The 14,977-nt window shown below is 38.1% G+C and overlaps 2 protein-coding genes across 2 annotated transcripts; both read right to left on the bottom strand.

Annotated features, from left to right (window-relative positions):
* Positions 1-156: 156 nt before the first annotated feature.
* grk1a (G protein-coupled receptor kinase 1 a) lies at positions 157-5,933 on the bottom strand. Its single transcript, XM_024294834.2, has 7 exons — positions 4,736-5,933; positions 4,257-4,384; positions 3,979-4,136; positions 2,412-2,495; positions 1,786-1,910; positions 1,374-1,575; positions 157-1,023 (listed from the first exon to the last, which is right to left on the bottom strand). The coding sequence occupies exons 1-7, from the start codon at positions 5,435-5,437 to the stop codon at positions 731-733; spliced, it is 1,692 nt and encodes a 563-aa protein (XP_024150602.1). The 5' UTR covers positions 5,438-5,933; the 3' UTR covers positions 157-730.
* A 776-nt stretch (positions 5,934-6,709) lies between these two features.
* Positions 6,710-14,971, bottom strand: tmco3 (transmembrane and coiled-coil domains 3). Its single transcript, XM_024296143.1, has 15 exons — positions 14,808-14,971; positions 13,489-13,599; positions 12,722-13,041; positions 12,438-12,605; positions 12,053-12,232; positions 11,433-11,630; positions 11,197-11,325; positions 10,885-10,977; positions 10,521-10,707; positions 10,146-10,263; positions 9,859-10,054; positions 9,626-9,776; positions 9,471-9,550; positions 9,233-9,382; positions 6,710-8,777 (listed from the first exon to the last, which is right to left on the bottom strand). Exons 3-15 carry the CDS (start codon positions 12,983-12,985, stop codon positions 8,682-8,684), a joined length of 2,010 nt encoding a protein of 669 aa, XP_024151911.1. The 5' UTR covers positions 12,986-13,041; positions 13,489-13,599; positions 14,808-14,971; the 3' UTR covers positions 6,710-8,681.
* Positions 14,972-14,977: the final 6 nt, after the last annotated feature.

Genomic DNA, 14,977 nt, shown 5'->3' with positions numbered 1-14,977 from the left:
AACCTGTTATATGTATGGAGCTGTAATAAAGATGACAAATAGGCTAAATGAAAAAAACAAATGCACTCCTAAATGTTGTCTGAAAGCATTTAGCATAAAAGTGAATTATTAAAAAAACACAAATGGTTGGAAATGCAAAATATTTATTTTGGGACTTGAAACATTTGCTGTTTTTACATTTCTGAAGCTGGTTAACTAACATAAAACATTTTAAGAACAAAAGGAAGTAAAAGCAAAGAAAATTCTCCCCCAGAAATGTGATGCTGTGTTTTATATATGTCTATATAGATATATCACTTTTTTTGAAGCAGCAAAATAACAGGTAGGAAAAATACTGTTTCCTTTACATTCATTTACACAGTCAGTCATGAGATAGCATCTTTGTAGTTAAACTAACAACAACAATGTTAAATATAAAGATATATGTCAATAAAAAATTTTACTAGTGTAAAGAGCAGTTTTTATTTTATGTAGTATTAAATATTTTAACTGTACAGCACTTTTAAAGCATTTGTTAAGTCTTGATAAATTAAATTAGCAAATTGTTAAGCTTAGAATAACATGGCAGCAAAAAACATGAGAAAGAAAAGACTGGAAAATATGCTGTATAGGTATATACCTTATCAAAAAAGAAAAACATTCATATCAATAATGTTTCTCCCTTTTGAATTGACCAATTTGTGTATTTAAAAAAAAGCCATTTGTGAATTGATTTCTTTTTACATTTATATCACGATACGCAGCAGGTTGAAGACTTGGGCGGCTGCTCCAGGATGGATTCACGCCGCAGGTCATTGGGCAAAGTGCCGCCGGGTCCCCAGACTGTGAGCTCTCCATAGATCCCGGTCTCGATCATCTCCTCCTGCCAGGGGATGGCGATGTTCCCAGAGGCAAACTCATCGAAAAACACCGTGTCCACCTCTTCCAGCTGCACCCCCTTCACCGTGGAAAAGGCGCCGACGTCGTCCAGATCCTTGGCGTACACAGTCTTGGAGTCTGGCACGAATGGGGGTGTCAGGATCCCTGAGGGCATATAACACCAACGTGAGCAGACTTTTAAATGTTTTTATTTTTGAAATTCCCAGTCTTTTTTCTATTTTAAATTTTGTGACATTTGTAATAATTAAAACTATCAATAAATGTAGTAAAAATAATTTAAAAGCAGAAAATATTTGTTTCCATTTAAGGTTCAGTTGAAGTGGGCATAATATTTTGAAGATGAGCTCCTGTACCCCTTGGATCGCCCACGGATACACAATGATTGTGCCATCCTAACCTTTGTTTTTACAACCACGACAATCCATTGGCTGCATGCAACCTCATCTGAGGTTCAGTTTTTAGTTTTTTTTCTATTACCGTGTTTTAAAACCGACCTGCATTCAGTTTCCTCCAGTTGATCTGGTTGAAGAAGGGGTGTGCCCTCAGCTCGTCACATGACTCGTTCTTAAAGCCAAGCCTTTTGTCGGCCTCTTTGCACAGCAGACCCTCACAAATGGACTTGGCGTTTTCACTGAACTTCTCTGGATAAGTGACCGGGTCGTTCAGAATCCTTTTCTTTACCACCTTATTCTCCACCTGTTAGAGGACAGTTTGGTGATATCATAGTGTCTGCAAAATGTAACAAAATCTATAAGGATTCAAACAAAAGTTGGCAATTCGTAAGCTATGTTGTGTTACCAGTTTAGCAAAAGCTACTTAAAATGTCACAACAGAACACACTGGAGGCAAGACGATCAACGACAAAAAAGAAGAAAAGCTTCAGGTTGAAGTTGACAGAATGCCTACCTTCTCTCCTCTGGTTCTGAAGGGCCCTTTGGCGGCCAGAAACTCGTAAAGAGTAACACCCAAGGTGAAATAATCCACACAGTAGTCGTACTCTTCTCCATTCAGGAGCTCTGGAGCCATGAAACCTGAAGGTCAAAGCAGAACCAACCACAGAAGAGTCAACATGCAAACCTCACATCCACAGTGGGAAAGTATTCCAAGATGCCGCAAATCAACTTCAATCTTCTTAATCAATCTTGACAGACAGAGCTTTTTCATTTCAACACAAACCAGATTTAAAGAAATGTACGGTGACTTTCTGAGCATAAAAATTAGGTCAAAAAAAAATCTATGACAGAAAATCAGGAGCACTTTTATTTTGATAACAAGGATAACATTATATCCAAAAATGATTCTTTCTTTTAATCATCTGTGAAGCAGCAAGAGGAAGTTTAACATACCAATAACTAAATGTAAAACTTGATTTACTGCATTCTGAAACCAAGTTAAACATCCAAGTATACTCATTATATACGGTTAGGAATGTAAATTAACTTTCTATGAGAGATCTAACAGGCATTTACATAATAAGATCATAATAATCAACATTAAACAAGTTAAAGTCTGCTAAACTGTTTTTGAATTACCTGGAGTTCCAGCATAGCCCTTGATTTTGAACTGATCGTCAGCCAGCTCCACAGCCAGACCAAGATCAGAAATACGCACGTTACCTGTGAGGACACAAGGTGAGTTTGAGCACAAAGATCTGACAGTCTGAAAGCTCAACTGCACCCAATGCCTAAGGCAAACCCTTAGCAAAAAGTGGTACTCTTGAAGTTTATTTTATTTTTATTTATTTATTTTATTTCATTTTAAGTATACTTAAAGTATTGCAAATATACTATTGACCATGCAAATGTAGCGTAGGAAGTATACTAATTGAATACTTCTTCAGACAAAAGTGAAACATTTTCAGTTTACCATAAATAGATAGTACAGGTACATAAAATGTAAACTTCAAGTATACTGCCTTACTCTTAGCTTAGACTGAGTAGTACATTTAAATAGACTACTAGGGATCCGAAAGTCCCATGATTTTATATATTGTGTGTATATATATATTTGCTTATTTCACATCAAGTGTGAAAAAAATTCCTTTTTGTAGTTAGATTTTCAAAAGAAATTTGCCCTGGTGAAACCCTCAAACTATGACAGAGTATTAGGGCCACCAAAAAAAAAAAAAAAAAAAAGTAATATTACGACTTTTTTCTCGTAAATTTACAAGATTAAAAGTCGTAATTTTAAAAATATTTTTTTCTTTATGAAGTGGCCCTTATACTCCGTCGTATCAAACCTTGATTTTTAATTTTTTTTAACAAGTGTAACATGACTGTGCCCAATGTTATTGTTATTTATTGTTTGTGTGTGAACATGACACTGAGGCCAGACACACGGGTCTACATAGTGTTAAGTTATTAAAACTAACTGTAATTTGCCGTTTCTTGTAGGTAAATTAGTGAAAAAATAAAATGTATTTAGACTTTACTGATTGTATATCAACATAAAAACGAAACTGGGCAATTGTAGTTAACAAACCTGCCCTTTGGCTAGCTTTAATTGCTACACAAGCTACCATTCAAGGCCGGACATAAGCATGGGCAAGAGGGGGGAATGCCCCAACTGCCCCCGAAATGAGGTGAAAATCCACCATTAACCAAAGTAATTAAATTATCACAATAAATAATGTATTATTATTAATAATAATAAATACACAAATAAATAAAATAAAATAAAAATAAGGATGGACAGACAGACAAATAGAACGATAATTGCAGCCTCAACACTCAAAAGTTGCCATCAGCCCTTTCCAACAAATACATTTATGTCAATTTACCAAGCACTGGTTGTATTTCTACATATATTCACTTTCTATTTTCCCTTACTGACAAAACAAAACAAAAAAACAAACAAGAACTGCTAGGTCTGCTGTTGTACAATATTGTCCACAAGGGTCAGTAGCAAAGCTTTTGACTGTGAACTAACATGAAATATGTGGTCTTGTAGGAGCTCATCTTTGATGTGTATGAATTTATTTTTAAAAATACACATTTTTTTGTATGCTAAGGCTATTTAGACATCAGGAAATGCATCAGTTTTATCTGTTTCAAGGGTAAATCAAATGTGAAATGTTTGACTTTGCATTTACTGTCTGACCTTCATTGTCCAGCAGCACATTCTCTGGTTTGAGGTCTCTGTAAATGATCCTCTTCTGATGGAGGTGCTCTAGACCCTGGATGATCTGTGCAGCATAGTAACAGGCTCGGGGTTCATCAAACCCAGGGTTGTTCTCATCCACATTATAGATGTGATACCTAGAAAAATGTGACATTTTAGATGATGCAAGAACCATTGTGGAAAGACACTGACATCTAAACTAATCTAAGACTGGATTTAATTCAGTTCAACAGAAAAATGTGGAAATGAACTCTGACCTCAGGTCTCCTCCGTTCATTATGGTCATGACCAGACACAGTTCAGTTTTTGACTGGAAGGCATAGGCCAAGGAGACAATGAACCTGCTGTGAACTCGAGCCAAGATCCTTTTCTCAACCATCGCCCCCTACAGGTAAGAGAACATCATACTGTGAGTCCACCTTAAACCTCCTGCCACAGATGATCATGCAGACTTAAATTCTAATAATCCAAATACATAAAATGCTGTCTAACATTTTCCTGAAGTTAGAACCACCAAAACACTCTAATATTCCATCTAACCTACAGAAAAGCAAATCTAATTTAAACTGATTTAAGTCTTGCAAACAAAGAAGTTACAGAATGTGATAATCTATTAGATTGTGTATTTAAACATCTCAGGTTTCTGCTTTGTTTTTAAGATACTTAAAATGTAACCAAGATTTCAGTGAACTATCTAGAAGCTGCCATCTCCGCCCTCTGAAGATGACATTCTTACCTCATATCCTTTTCTCTTCTTCAGTCTCTTCTTGTTCAGTTTTTTACAGGCATACAGCTTCCCCGTGGCTCTCATCTGACAGGCTGACACTTCCCCAAATCCTCCTTTACCCAGCACGCGAAAATCCAAGAACCAGTCCTCTCCGATGGGCTGCATCTCAAGCCACTTCCACTGCAGAAACCTCTTGAGATACATGCTCTCCAAGAAGAAAGTGTAGGGCACTTCCTTGAGAAAGTCCATCACGCTGTCCATGGTTTCACTGAAGAGCTCGTCCCCGGCTTCTTGGTGTTTCTCCTTTACTTTTGTGATCCCGTTTTCTGGCAGAAAGGGGCAGTAGTGCTTGGCATCGGGCTCCATGTACCGAGACAAGATCTTGCTTGCTTTCTTGGCCCTGTCTTCATCCTCTGCCATGTTGTACTCCTCAATATCCTTCCACAGACGGCACGGCCCTTTGTACTCATTGACGGAATCGAGGAACTCCTGGAACAGACGTTTGCCGATGGGCTGCTCCACACAGACCGTCTGGAAGCCCAGGTCCAGAGTCTCTCGCAGACCCTCACAGACTGTGATGTGGGGCAGCTTCAGGCGGGAGTGGTACTTCTTGTCACGGTTGGCTGAGGGGTTGGCGGTGCCATCAAAGCTCCCACGGGCAGAGATGTAGGCGGAGTTGGCCACCACTGTTGTTAGGCCACCAATATCCATGGTGACACAGTGGAGAGGAGGAACAAAAGTGAAGAGAGAGGTGGGAAATGCAGCGAACGCTTCAGAGAAGCAGTAGTCTCAAAAGCAAAGCAGCAAGGCGGTGGGTGGATTCATGTACCCGCCGCCGACCGACAGAGATCTCAGGGACTTTCTTCAATGAGATGATCAAACCCTAGAGTGCCTTCCCTTTCCCTCATCCACATGCAGGTACACATGCAGATCTGCCTGACTCATCACCTTTCTCCAGAGGGACTTATCCTCAGTATATCTCTAATACTTTATCCTGTCCTAACCCATGTGCATGCAAAAAGATAAGAGGAGCGAGTGAAGTAGAGATGCAAAGGACAGGTAGACCAAGTTCAAAAATGCTACAGGAAGTTTAACAAGATTTTGGTAATCAGAAATCATAACTATACCAGAGATAAGGATCTAAACATTCTTAAAAAATGTAATAAAAAGCATAGTTTGAAGGAAAAGCCCTATAAACCGAAAGACATGCTTTTGTAATTAGAAACTATTCTTGTAGCTTCCTCTTGCTAAGGTTAAGGAAGTCATGTTTAACTTTCACTTTAATGTTTTGGATTTTTTTTTCTTAAAATTATCTAAAAGTTAAAAGTAGAACTTCACTTGTGTGGCAAGTTGCTATTATTTTTTGTCATAGCTTAAAGATTTAAAAAAAACGTTTTCATCAATCAGTGCAGAAGTATCCAGTGTCTACTCCGGTTAATAGGATGATGATTGTGATGGGGTTTCTTAGAGATGTGCTGAGTGCAAGGTTTGTGGGTTATCAGCTTATACAGAACAGGTCTGCAAGCGTTTCTTATGCACACACACTCACACACACGTGTAGGTCTGTCTCACTCACAGCTGACTGCTTCACGGTGGTTAGACAGGGTTTCCTCCTGGCAGCCAGACATTATTTAGCTGAAAAGGATTACTGTGGTATGTTGTGTGACTGGATGAGTAATATTCCATCACATGGACTCAGTCATGAGCCTGTTCCTTCAATGGCTTGTGTTTGACTTTTAGTGCAACATAAAAAAGGAATTCATACTTTTGTTGATTTTTATAATTTAAGTTGCACATTTGTTTAAACTTATAAACTGTTATGTAAATTATACTTAAAAATAATTTCAATCATATCCTTTTTTATTTTTACCTCAAGAAGACTTAAAAATGCTCTTTAGTTCTTGTCTGTGTTTATTTTACAATAAATTTAAGGTTACCAAATTTATTTTGAGAAGGTAAAAAACAGGAGGTTTCACAACAAAATTTGTTTTTACCCGACTTTTAATTAAAAAAATGCTCCTAAGACACAAAAACAGCTTCAATGACACACAGAACATGGAAAAACAAAAACCTTTGTAAAAATCAAATATATAGAAAAACAATTGGAGTGTACAGTGATCTATGCGTTGGTCACACACCATTACATTGCACATTATAAGTTAGAAGACAAAAATGTTTTTTCAGAAGTAAAAGTGCTGAGAATACACTCCACAAAAATACACTATATAGCCAAAAGTACCTGCTTATCTGGAAGTGCAACGCCACACCCCACATTTCCACTCTGTGTTGCATTTTTAGAAGGCACCTCCGCCTTTGAAACCCGATACGTGAAACGCTCTTCAGGGTGTTCTTGAGCTAATCTGAAGTTCACATTAAGTTTGGAGGACTCTGCAGAAATGGGCCTGAGCATCAGCTGACCCACTTAGCTTTAACGCCACTCACAGTTCCCTCTGGAACATTGAAATTATGTTGAAGTTTTTATACCGATATTGTTGATTACATATTTAACAAATATGTAGAAACCATTTGAATGGATTTTTTTAATGCTTTTGGCTCTATAGTGTACATTTTAAGTGCAGAGGTGAGTTCAAAAGGCACAGAAGTTTAACATTCAGGAATAACTAGTGCATGATTTGTTTTCAAACTAACAGAACACATGAAAAAAAGTCAAAACAACAAACATCTGAAGTAGCTTTTTTTTTAGTCTTTTGTGACCTACATTCTCAGTATGCAAGCACAGTGTGAAATAAGTTTCATTGTCATCACATGCAGCTACACAGTAGCGCTTTGATCAGAGCAAACTATGATTAGTGTTGCAGATAGAAGTATTGCTTCAGTGAGCGGCAGAAACTATAATAAATGAAATCTTAATAAAGAAATCAAACATAAAAAAGCATGACAGAATTAAAGGAATTTAAGGATAGATGAATATGCACTTTGTTTTTTCCCAATTCTACAGCCATTAGTCAACGCAGATTAAAGGGCGTTCACGGTTTACTACAATACCTAAAGTAAATTGGTCAAAGTAAGTATAACATAAAAGATTTCCCATCAGAACATGACTTCCCACAATGCATCATGGTGGCGTACGCTTTACAGGTATGTGGTCAAATAAAAACAGAATACTGCAAATCAGGAACACCCAACAAGAGCTGCAGTTCTTCATGAATGTCTGAAAGCCCCACTAACAGGTGACACGATTAACAGACAATCCTGAGACAATTCACCTGATTGTTCTCTGATTGGTTTATGAGTTGATTTTTGTCTGAACATTAACATCTAATTGATGTGATTTATTTTAGGAAGTCACAAAGAACCTTCAAAATGATGTAATAAATAAGTAGTAAACAAATCTATTAGCAGTTTGCCTTTAATTATTTATTTGAGCGTTCGTTTCTCCTATTAAGTTCCTCTTTTACCCTCCTCAGACGATAATGCATCTGCAAAACACGTTGAAGCAACGGCAGGAGATCATAAATATCGTTGGTCCTTGAACCCACCACCTTCATGTGTCGTGAGTGCAGCTTCCCGGCACCTTCTCCTCTCATTCTTTCATACACTTCTTTTCATACACTGATAAACACTACAAGCTGAGCTGCAACTGAAGCATTGTGATTCTTCATCTACAGAACATCCACATACATTAATTTATAAATAATGGCATTTACCTGAATAAGTACAAAACCAACAGTAGTTTACAGCGTCTGGTATTCAGAACAGTTTGTCTAACTGTTAAGTGCCTTTACCTGTCTGTAGGAGTGTGTGCTTTACAAGGAAATAAATACAGACTATAAAAAGACCAAAGACAATACGACAGTAGGAAATGATTGAGGAATTTGTCAGCTCTTAAACTGTGCTCTTTTTTTGTGACGCCGACGATATATCCAGTACAAAGCAAGTAGGATATCATGTTGTTGCTGGCAGCTCTGTGAAACTCACGCTGTCCCGGTTTCTGTTACGTTCGTGGAACCCATCGGTGCGTGGTAACCCTCCACAACAATGGAGCCAGCAGCAGACTCAGAGTGGTGACACTGAGGACCAGCAGGTACACCTGAACGACAAGGACACACAGACTTATAAAACCATTTTTCATCATCTGTGTAAACTCCACCTTTAATACAGCATTTATTAAATAAACATAACATTTGTATGTCTCTTTTTTTCTTGTCTGAGCTGACATCTGGCTCAAAACTGTACAGCTGGATAGCTCAAATATTGCTCGCCATTTTTTATTGCACTGGTAAGGTTGTGAGGATTTGTGAGTGATAAGAAGGAGGTGGGGTTTTGCCATGCCAATGATCCCGCCCACAACTTAGAGGTGAATTTTTAATGAAAAAACTACATCCCAGAAAATGGTAGTTTTTTTTTTTCATTTTGGCTAAAACCAAAATAATCTTATTTATAAGACCACCAGAAACACTTTGAAAATAGATCAAAAGATGATCAGAAAGAAACTTTACAAAGTTTAGTTAAAAAAACACTAAACCCAGAAAGGTAACCACTGACCTCTCTGGAAATGATGCCTGCTCGGCGGGCCTGGCTGCCCAGAACAAAGGAGAACTCGCTGACCTGAGCCAGACCCGCCGAGACAATCCACCGTATGTGTCTGGAGCTCGGAGGCAAAATGATTGACAAAACCAGTACAGCCATGATGAACTGGAAGAAAACGCAGTAAATCAGTAAAGCTAATATTGGGATCATAAACAGAAAAGATTTTTTAAAAAAAACAGTGAAAACGCCAAACCTTCATGATGACAAGTGTAAGAGTCAGCACCATTAGAATGGTGAGTTCGTACAACACAAATGTCGGGAACACGTGGAGTCCTGCAGCAACACACACACAATGATCAGGTGTGGTTCTTCTATTAACAAAAAACATCAAACCGTACTCTGACTGACCAATTGAAGCAAAGAAGATTATGGCCAGAAAATCTCTAACTGGTTCGATGCACCCCATGACCTCTGATGTGACCATGTGTCCCTGTGAGGACAGCAGAGCTCCAGCCAAGAAGCAGCCCAGCTCCATTGAAACATCCAGAAACTCTGTTACCTACAAAATATAAAAAAAACTCGTATTTGGATAATGATTTTAACTTTAGAAATTGAAGAATCGATAAATTCGACGAGCATACGGTCAACATGAAAAACACGAAAGCCGTTATCCCCAGCAGCAGGATTTCCTTGGTGCCTTTGCTCTCGGCGTGGAGTCTCTTGCAGTAATGGCCAATCACGTGAGACCGCAGGAACAAACACAGCAGCAGCACGGCAGCCAGAGACAGCAGCACCTGAGCAAGGAGACCCAGCACTCGCAGGCCTCCGTACAAGAAGCTAGATTGGACAGAAGGGAGCAGCCGGTCGGTCAGATGCACCTAAACCAACCAGAGACGTAACTAAAGAACGGAGAAGGAGAATAGCCGACCCGTCCAAATCTCCACTCTGCGCCTGGATTAGAGTCGGCATGACAGCGATGAAGAGGCCAAGCTGAACATCCTGCATCACCAGCATCCCAAGGAGAACGCTGCTGTAGTCCAGGTCGCCTGTCTCACACAAAAACAACATGTAACCACAGTTGGATGAATGTGAATTACAATTTCAACAAGCACAAAAAATGAATTTGATTTCCTTAAGCTTTGAAAGGAATCCTTTGTCCCAAATTAGCTGAAAATAATACAAAAACATCACCTATGCAGTTTTTTTTATTATTACCTGTAACTATAGATGTAAGTTTTTTTATATTCACGCTTATAAAAAAAAAATGTAAATCTTAAAAATAATTGAAACTTCCTGCAGATACCTTCCCTGTCCACCTTGCCTCCTCCTGCTAGAAAGCGGGACACCAGCGGGGTGCTGGACAGCGACAGACAGGTGGAGATAAAAACCGTCTGGGTGGGCTGAATGTGCAGACACTGTCCCCACAGCAAACCAGCTCCAACCATCAGCAGACTCAGGCAGCACGACCCCTGAACTGACGTCTTCCACACCTGAACACACATGCAACATTATGTTGACCTCTGAAAAGAACATGGCAGCTCACATTGACGTGATGACGCTCCGACCTCAGCAGTGCAAGCTTAACTTGGAATTTTATAGGTTATTTATTTTGATTGTTTGATTTATCACAGTTTGGGCTTTTGTTTACCAAAATCTTTCCGGTTTACCTTTCGAAGGCGTTCAGGGGAGAACTCCAATCCCACCACAAACAAAGTGAAGAACACTCCCAACTCCCCCAGAGTCTCCACCTGCACCATAGACTGCAAGACACAAATAGAAGCTGAACAAAATTTGGCTAAAGTCTATGGGACCCATAAAACAACAAGGAAAAAAGCAGAAAATAAAAAAGATGCTTTATATTGTTGCATTTAACATTTTGACCAAAACAACTCACAAAACTCATGAAATGTGGACGCATAAACCTAAATTTATGACAGTTGAATAATGATTGGATGTAGTTTTGCTGGAGAAACACAAACCCTGATGCTGTTGAGACCCGAGGGACCAAGCAGAACCCCAGAAATGATGTATCCAAACATGGGAGGAAGGCCCACCAGACTGCAGATCCATCCACAGGGCAGTGACAGCATTACCACTGACACCAGGTCCTGAACATAAAAATATATATTTCAAAAATGGAAAAAAAAACACATTGTTTAAAGACTAAGCTTGTATGATGTGTGAATAAACCATGGTCAAAGCAGAAACAATCAACCTTGATGAGGTGATGGTCGGCTCTTGGCATTGTGGAGTCTCGCGGTTTAGTCAGAACATACTGGTTATTTTGAGAGTCAATGAGCATGCTCAGTCCCAGGTCATCCTCCACCTCTTTCTGTTTGGATGCATTCTTCATCTTCCCCCCTTTTTCTTCATTTTCCACTCTCAGCACTGCCTCCACATTCACTCCTTTCATCTGCAAAGAGCAAAGAAAAATGTTGGAAAAAAATTGTATTAATTTATCAGCTAAAAACCCACTAATGAAAAATGTTTTTTTGTGTTTTTAACATGTTTAGGGGTCATTTTTCTGATGGCGGAGGATATATATAAAGAAAATTAAGATCCAAATTGCATTTATGAGTATTTCTTTATTCAAATCTTTGTAAATCTACTGACCGCTACAACTGCCGCTCTGCAGAAGCTATGTCATAGAAAATGAAAGGTTTTTTAACTTTGACTAAAAACAACATAATCATGATTAAATGACATATTCAAGTGGGTCTTTAACTCTGCAACTGTATATTTAATCAAACTCTGCTTTCCTAAAGCATAGCTTTGGATTTTTCCCCATGTATGTTCTGGATTTAAGTCTGTAAGAGTGGCTTAGAACATTCTAACCTGCTTGTTGTTGTCAAAGGCGTGCTCTTCGATTTCCTCCTCCAGCCGGTCCGCTGCTCGTTTGACATCCTCCAGAATCCCATCCAGGATGGACAGAGTCTTGTTCTGGGCCATAGCATTCTTAACAGCCTCCTGCTGATGTTTTTCTGCAGCCACAAGCTCCACATATTCTTGTTCTTCCTTCAGAATGACAACAAAGCCCAACAAATAAGACATCTTAATGAAGGACATTGTGACATAGCAGTAGTACACTCTAAAGCTTAGCCAAATAGTTTGTGGATTATCCTCCCTCAGCAATGTTTTTTTTCTTTTGCAAGACATACTTTTTAAAAATCTTTTCAGAACATTTAAGCATCAGCAGGATCTCATAGCTATTCTTTATTACCTTTATGGCTGCCTCCCTTAGAGCTTCCAGCCTCAGCTTGCTGCTCTCTTTGATGTTGACCACATCTTTGTAATCTCCCTGCAGCGCCCTCTGCAGGCTTTGCATTGCCTGGAACACCAGGTTTTCACTTTCATTTAGCTCCTTCTGAAACACCTCCAGCGTGTGAATCTTGATAAAAAAATAAAGAAAGAAAACCAGCTGTTTAAGATCTAATATTTCTGAATTACATTTAGAAATATCAGTATGTTTTTAAAACCACCAGAAGTTAATTCCCAGTTTGCTACCTGGAAGTGTTTCTCCGGCTCCGAGAGGTTTTGGTCTCGTCCGACAGCATTGGCGGCAGCGGACAGCTTCTTGACGACCACATTTTTCTTACGAAGGAGACCGACTAGCTGCTTGCAGTTGTTGGCCACCCAGGTCTTTCTCTCTTTCTGGGGGTTTTCTTTGGTCTGATAAACCCGGACGACTCGCTGGGCCACCTGGTCTTTCTGCTGCGTGGCAAGTGCCCAAGCCAGGCCAAGGCATAGCAGCCAGCATACACGCTGCATCAAAGCCTCTGCTTTGGTCTTTACCAGCACCAGGGATCTGATGAACAGCAGGACACCTAGATATTTGGAAAAGGGAGAAGATAGGAAAGATGTGAATGTTTGCAAATAATCGTGCGTTTGATGCAGATCACATTATTAGAATCATTTTTGCATTTTTATTTTTGTAAAAGGAATGACGAAAAAGTCCTAAAATAATTAATTTGATGTCACAGTATTCCTTTCTTTTACAAAACAGGACACACAAATGTTTCTAACTTTTTACATATTTTTACTTAATGCTGTCAAAGCTTTATTTTAGTCTTTAAAAATTACATAAATACATTCTATTTTGGGATCATGTGTGTTTAATGGCAGAGAAGAAAAAGAGGTAGCTGATACATTTAATTAACCAGAAAATTAAAACATTTCTTGCGCAAATACAATCATTTATACAAAAAATGCAAAAAGTATATGTCAGTTAACTTTTTTATTTTTCTCGTTTAGTACATGAAGCTAGTTTATACCTTTGAGATCATGAGCTCAGAGTTTAAGCTCCCCTGCAGTCTTCCTCCTCTTGGCTGGGCTGCAGACGCTCAGCTGAATCTGTTTGAAATCATTAGAGCCACTGCTCTGACCTGCAGAAATGAACAGAAACTAAACAAAAGCTGAAATCCTATACATCCCCTTTTTCTGGTTATTTTTCAAGAACATTTCAGTGAATGTTATCATGTGGAAGAGAAAAAAAATAGAGGTAGAGTAAGCATAATCATTTTCAAAAATGGAACAGGTTTAGTACTTAAATTATAAGACTCTTTGGATACTAAAAAGATAGAATGGGTAGAAATACATTGATTAGTTAAAGCAATCTTTACTTCAATTGTGCTAATTATTTTAAAAAGATATTTGGATTTTTATTTGATCAAAACAAAAAAAATACTAAAGCTTAGCAGACAAAAGAAATACATATTTATACGTCAATATATCAAAATTAAGATGAATAGTGATAGTTTTATTTGAAAATAAAAACCTAAATAGATTTATATCCCTTATACATACACATGAAAACAATGATAATTACTATTAATAATAAATAGACATAATTGTGTAGATATATACACAATACATGGCACATTTAATCCATTAAAAGTGAAGTTTTTCTAAAACTTTAGTTATTTGCTTGAAAAGGAGTGGAGGAAGAATGTTTTATTTTACCTTATTTAATTTATATATAAGTATTTTTTCACATATTTATCATGTTGTTGTCTTTCTTTAAACAAAACAATCAAGAAACCATAAAACAATTTAAAAGTTGAGTCTTCAGAGATTGTAACAATGTTCCAGAAATTATTTATATTATTAAAAAATGCTTATAAAGTGCAGTACTAATTCTTATTCTCAGAAAAAAAATATTGCTTTAATTATTATTATTATATATTTCTGTCAAAGTCACACGACTAACTTTTTTTTCTTCACAAAAACATTGCATCGCACATTTTGAATTTTAAGACTGATTTTCACTTTTGTTCTGGTTAAATCTTTTGTTATGTGGACACTGTAGTTCAGCTCCAACCTTAATTTACTTAAAATTAAGATATTATATACTCATAATTGTGTCTAATCAAGTCTGTAACATAATTTAGCAGTGGTTCTAACACAAAGTTATATGTTCATTAACTGAATTTAGTGTTTGAAAGTTTAAAAGGGTGATTTTAAGAGGCTGTCAATAGACTAGGTAGAGCTGTGTAAACAATAATACTTGGTTCCAGGAAACACCTCCACGCGTGAAATCCTCCACTATCTGTGCCAAACAGAAAACCCACCCCCCAGAATATGCTGTAGATACCTGCGAAATGGAGACGGCGTTCTTGTTGTCCGCTCAGCCAGTGAAGAAACTTCAGGCGCATAAGGAGACACGAACAATCGGGATGTTGTAACCATTGCCTCCACCTCTGACACCCCTCCTACCGTGCCACATAGCTGAAACCAGCTTCTCGCAGGCGTTCCTGCTTTTTT

This window comes from Oryzias melastigma, linkage group LG3 (assembly GCF_002922805.2).
Source record: "Oryzias melastigma strain HK-1 linkage group LG3, ASM292280v2, whole genome shotgun sequence".
Lineage (NCBI taxonomy): Eukaryota > Metazoa > Chordata > Actinopteri > Beloniformes > Adrianichthyidae > Oryzias > Oryzias melastigma.
The sequence above is the reverse complement of the archived record's forward strand: the minus strand, read 5'-3'. Positions and strand labels throughout refer to the sequence as shown.